General features: G+C 39.6%; 1 protein-coding gene across 6 annotated transcripts in view; it reads right to left on the bottom strand.

The window, feature by feature from the left end:
* rap1gap2a (RAP1 GTPase activating protein 2a) overlaps positions 1 to 5,328 on the bottom strand; it is an 80,482-nt gene that overhangs the window by 14,755 nt on the left and 60,399 nt on the right. For all 6 annotated transcript variants that reach the window (XM_008426028.2, XM_008426033.2, XM_008426036.2 and 3 more), the window contains one exon: positions 2,122 to 2,157. In XM_008426028.2, the coding sequence (XP_008424250.1) occupies positions 2,122 to 2,157 (36 nt within the window). The remainder of the gene's footprint in view (positions 1 to 2,121; positions 2,158 to 5,328) is intronic.

Genomic DNA, 5,328 nt, shown 5'->3' with positions numbered 1-5,328 from the left:
TATATATATATATATATATCAGTGACGTGCGGTGAGGTTCATATCTGGTGAGGCACCGACTTAATTATAATCGGATTTGCAAATCTAGACCCCCTACATGTTATTGTTTACATAAGAAAATTTCGCGCATGCGTACATTGCTGGAGGGCAAAAAGGCTATTCTTTAACATGTGATGCTTAGCCGCTGCAGAATAATTCCGTTATCTCAATTAAACTTAGACATGTAGATATTATTAATTTCGTGCTGTGCTTAACAGCTAAGGGAGAAACCGTTAAAGTACAACTCAAAACCACTTCTTTCTCGCTCTCTGTATCAGCACAGCTTCTGTATGGCTAGATCGCTGTTACTGTCTCTTACTCTGCAGTTGTGGAGTTAGAATGTCTGGGATCATGAGCGCCCCCAGTGATGAGGCACGAGAACTGCCTGCCTCACCTCGAATCTGTTCTCTGCCACGAAACACGTTACACACACAGTCGGTAACAATAAAAACGCAGTACATTAAATACATAAGCTAAATTATGGAAAATCAGTTCATACATTAAATGTTTTTAACCATTTTATTGGCGACGTACAGACAGGAGGAGCATGCTCTCATAGAATGGCAGCCAGTGCAGTTAGTGAGAGGTTGCACAATCCCAGGTGAGGCTCAGCTCACTGCTGCCTCACCGGCTTCGCTTCCAAGCATTTGAATGGGAGAATGCAAAAATTCAGCGATTTTGAAGAAAAAAATCATCAGATTTGGTTAAATTAAATGAAAAATAGGAACTTTATAGTACAAACCACAAGGTGAAAATATCTTTATAAATGATTTATTATATATTATTTTTCCATGACGACAGGTGAGGTTCTGCCTCACCTGCCTCCCTTGACCGCACGTCACTGATATATATATATGGACCTCGTCTTCAGTGGCAGTCCCAAACATTGGAACTCCCCAATGGGTTTTACTCCCTGATGGTCACTTAAAGGTAACCCAGAGTAACCTGGTAACCTCGTCTTTCTGACACACTAGACACCTACGTGTTAACGTTTTTAAGTTGGTCTGTTTGAGTGTGTATTGTTCAGAGACATTGAGGAACTCAATGAAGGAGTTGAAAGTGGAAAATGAAGAATATAAAGATGTAAAGAAAAAATTTAAATATCAGCTATGTTTGAATTGTTTTGCAAAGCATTCCGTTTTACACCAGGATTCCTCAAATTGCAGGATGCTAAAATGGCAAAAAAAAAAAAAAAGTGACAGCCCACATATAAACTACACTCTTATAAATAAAAACTGAATTGTCGTAGAATACTGAGTTGTTATTAACAACATGTTAACATATTTCATACTCATGTTTACATGAAAAACTTTATATTTTTCTTCCACCCCTGCCTCAGATAGGGTTAAAATAGGTCCTACAAAAGATTCTTTTAGAGTACAATATTATATTTAAGCACAGTACAGAAAACATAAAATTTTGTTTAAAAGGTTATTGTGACCTAAAAAAAAACATTTCCTAGCTACCATCTCTTATTGACTGATCGCCTCATAATAAACTAATATCTATGCCCATATTGTGAAAATCTAATCATTAACCTACAAACAAAGGAGAGGAAAAAGTTGTTTCTTGTCTCCCTGATGGTGATTGTTGTCTTTTGAAAGCCTCTGTCCCCTTTTCTTCTCTACTCTATTCCCTTTTTATACCCCCATCTGTCCTCCAACTACTCAAAGCCCATGCCCACGGGGCCCGCGGAGGACACAAAGTGGTCGCAGAGAGTGAGAGGCAAATTTTGCTCAGAAGGAATAGAAAAATCAATGTATTCCTACTAGGGAACGAGAAGATCTAGACAGCCTGCTCAAAGCATCCACACCATCCAAAGTGAGAAACACATTTAATCCCGCAGGCTGACAGAGAATAAAAGACAAAATCTCAGTATATCTGATAGATCTTGCAGACAAAAAAAAAGAAAAGATGCCCTTTAGGAAGTCAGCACTGAAACAGTGCAATTATTACTCTATGCTGTTCGTCAAAGTCTCCCTCTAGTCGCCAAGAGAAGAAAGGAAAGGAGGAGGGAAGATAAGCAAAAACATTGCAGAAGGAAAAGGAACTTTCATAGGATAAAAATGGAGCATTCCCTACCTGCATCTTTTCCAGCATGTCGAAGAAATCTGCAGACTGAAACAGAAGTAAAAACATTAGAAAACCTGTAAAACGACTGTAAATGCTGGCAAACCTCGATTTACATAATAACAACTTCCCAACACAAAGTCAAGTTTGTACATCAGCCGAGTCATTGCTTTTCTGCTGTACCTAATTATCACCTTATTGCAGGTGATTCAACACGGAATGAAAAAACCCACCAGCATGAATTTAAAGGTCTTCCTCTGTGCAGCCGCAAACAGAAACTCTGCAACTCTCACAGTGTCAAGAGGGCAGGGAAGGGCAGCAGACTCACACCCCTGAATACATTCTGATAAGGAACCACTTCCTCTGAAGGCAACACGCCCACGGACACGCTCTTACACAAACACAAGCGTGCCTGGGTGCTGGCTGCATGACTCCGCTGCCGGGCGGAGGGAGGGAGGGGAGAGGAGGGGCTTCACCTTTCCTCGCACAGAGAAGCTGTGAAGGTGATAATGGTCCACACATGCTCACATTCTGCTGTGCAGAGACAGGGGTTTGAACAAGTGTGTGCATATCTTCACGCTCGCACATCATGATGCCACAAGATAGGAATTTCACAACAAAAAAATAAATAAAATATTGCTAAGAGAATGTGTAATAATAGGGTGGTGCTTCCTAAAGTCAAAGCACTTAATGAAACGTAGCAAATGAACAAGTGAAGCCTGGGCATAAACATTCTACATGCTTTTATTGCAGTCATCAAAGATCAATTCATAAGCGATACTCTTATTAAACCTAATTGTCACCGCCTTCAGTGCCAAAACACACAAACGCAAACAGAGCTCTTATCAAAGTGTTAATATTAACCACTCAGGAGCGCCCTGTAGTGCTGAGGCTACACTTTAAAACAACCAGACATACAAAAAATATATATATTTTTATATTATAAAAAACTTTTCCAGAGGTGTTTACTCCTCTTTTTGCAGACTGTAAGAATAGACAGTGCCTTGCAAAACGTTTTAAATTGATTGTCACATTAAAACCTACAATTAGCATTTATTGTATTGGGACTTTCTGAGTGCATAACTCAGACGTGGGGAAATATGGAGGTTAGGACTTACCGGTGAAAATGTCTGTTATTTTTCTGTTTCAAGAATAACACTGAAATTTGTAGCATTCATTTTGTATTTAGCCCCAGTGAGTCAATACTTGGCAGAACCATCCTTTTGCTGCTATTACAGCGGCAATGTTTTCGAGGCATATCCCTAACAGCTTTGCACAGACAGAGGCTGAAATTCTTGCTCATGTTTTTTTTTTTTTTTTTTTTTAGAATCTATTTAATTAAACTCTTATCTCAACAGGTAAAATGCCAATAGACATTCAGCACATCTTTTGGGAGGCAGTCTTGGCAAAGACAACAACGCAATATGTTCACATTCAAAACAAGAACTCAAACAGAAATATTAAAACATTTGGGGATGAAGCTCAGTGAGATTGGACGGAAAGTCTCCGTGAACAGCAATTATAATTTAATTACATTTAGACCATACTAACATATGAATGAGCAAAGTCATTCTATTGTAGCGTTGGCTGATTGGGTTGATGGAAGACAGAAACTCTGCGCTAATAAAACATTTTTTCGACCCTCTATCTAGTTTTCCATCTTGACTGCATTACAGGGTTTCCCCCAGTGCATTATAGGCCTGGCGGCCCGCCATGCTGTACTAGCACCACCGCCAGGCTAAGCCTTTCTTGTTTATTTTTTAGGAAAATAAAATAAAATTTAAAAATTCCCCTTCTTTTAAGCCGGATTCCAAGCGTTTCTGTTGCTCCGAGCGTTTCACTATCAGAGCAGATTTATTCCTAAAAGATATGTTTATAGAAGATATGTTTATAGTTAATACATTTAAAGACCAATCACACCGCTGGTCCTCTGCGCGTTGCCTCGCGCGCTGCAGCAGCTGGATGTCTAAAGTTGACCTCAGCGCGGATCCCACGCTCCTCCTTTCACTCGAACTGGACACAGGCTGACCGCTATGGATATTTACATAAACCCCCTGTGAGGAATTATGATTAGTTATGAGGAGTTATTAAGGTAAGAGTTTAAACCCACCGCAGTTAGCTCTGGTTGCGCAGCTCTACGTGAACCGCAGGAATAACTTGTAGTCGCGCTTTCAGTGGTGTTTTGAGCAGCAGTGAGAATGATGTATATTTGTGAACAAAACATTATGCGGCGTTTGCATCTCAACACGCTGCCCAGCGTTTGACCCTGTATTCCCTGTAAAGTCTAGGTCTGTGTTCCCGGTTAGCGGGTGCGTTAGTGTTTAACGACCCAGCGCTAATCGCTCATCGTGCAGGTTTAACCCGGTGAGGAGCTTTCGCGCTCTCCTCGCAGTCACGCATCACGCTGATTTTATATTATTTTATTATTATTACTAGTATTTTTCCGGTTACACAAAGAACCAAAAACCGTATCAAATGTTTTGCCCACTTAGTCAGAGTTAATGCGCGCGGCCACCGGACATCTGAAAAACTCGTCCAGAAACTCGACCAACCAAAATAGTTTCTGTGTCCCCTTGTTAAAAACTCAACAGACACGAAATGAAAGAGCTACTAAAGCCACATTAGCAGCATTGAGTTAAATCTCCCATTTGTTGCGCATCTCTGCGCAGTGCAGCGGATTGCCACATCATGCAGAGCCGGTCCAAGGCTGTATGAGGCCTGGAGCTCCAGTCATATTCTGGAGCAGAATATGACTTAGGGGCCCTTTTGTTGCTAAAAACATCAGCACCTCTAACAGCTTCTGTGTTAGATTTAGTRAAATCTAGGACAGGGGGAGTAGTTTAACTGGAAAACCTAAAAAGCAATAAATTATAACTGCAGCTTACTAATTTGTATTTGTGAACAAACGGAGCTGAAACGCAAAGATTAAAATAACAGCATCAGATTGTAGCTGTGGTAACAAACCAATATGACTATGAATATTGTTCTTTGAACTTCAACAAAATAAACTTGCCAGCTCCTTAAAATATAACATAAATGTTAAATAATTTAAAGTCTTTTAATTTATATATGCTGAAACCGTTGTCAAATTTAGCAGCAATGATCATCTCAATAAACAAATGCTACATTTATATATCTGTGCTCTATGTCTATGTTTATTGTCTACTTAACATCTTTTAATACATGTGTGTATGTGTATATATATATATATATATATAT

The sequence above is a fragment of the Poecilia reticulata genome, linkage group LG13, assembly GCF_000633615.1.
Source record: "Poecilia reticulata strain Guanapo linkage group LG13, Guppy_female_1.0+MT, whole genome shotgun sequence".
Lineage (NCBI taxonomy): Eukaryota > Metazoa > Chordata > Actinopteri > Cyprinodontiformes > Poeciliidae > Poecilia > Poecilia reticulata.
The sequence above is the reverse complement of the archived record's forward strand: the minus strand, read 5'-3'. Positions and strand labels throughout refer to the sequence as shown.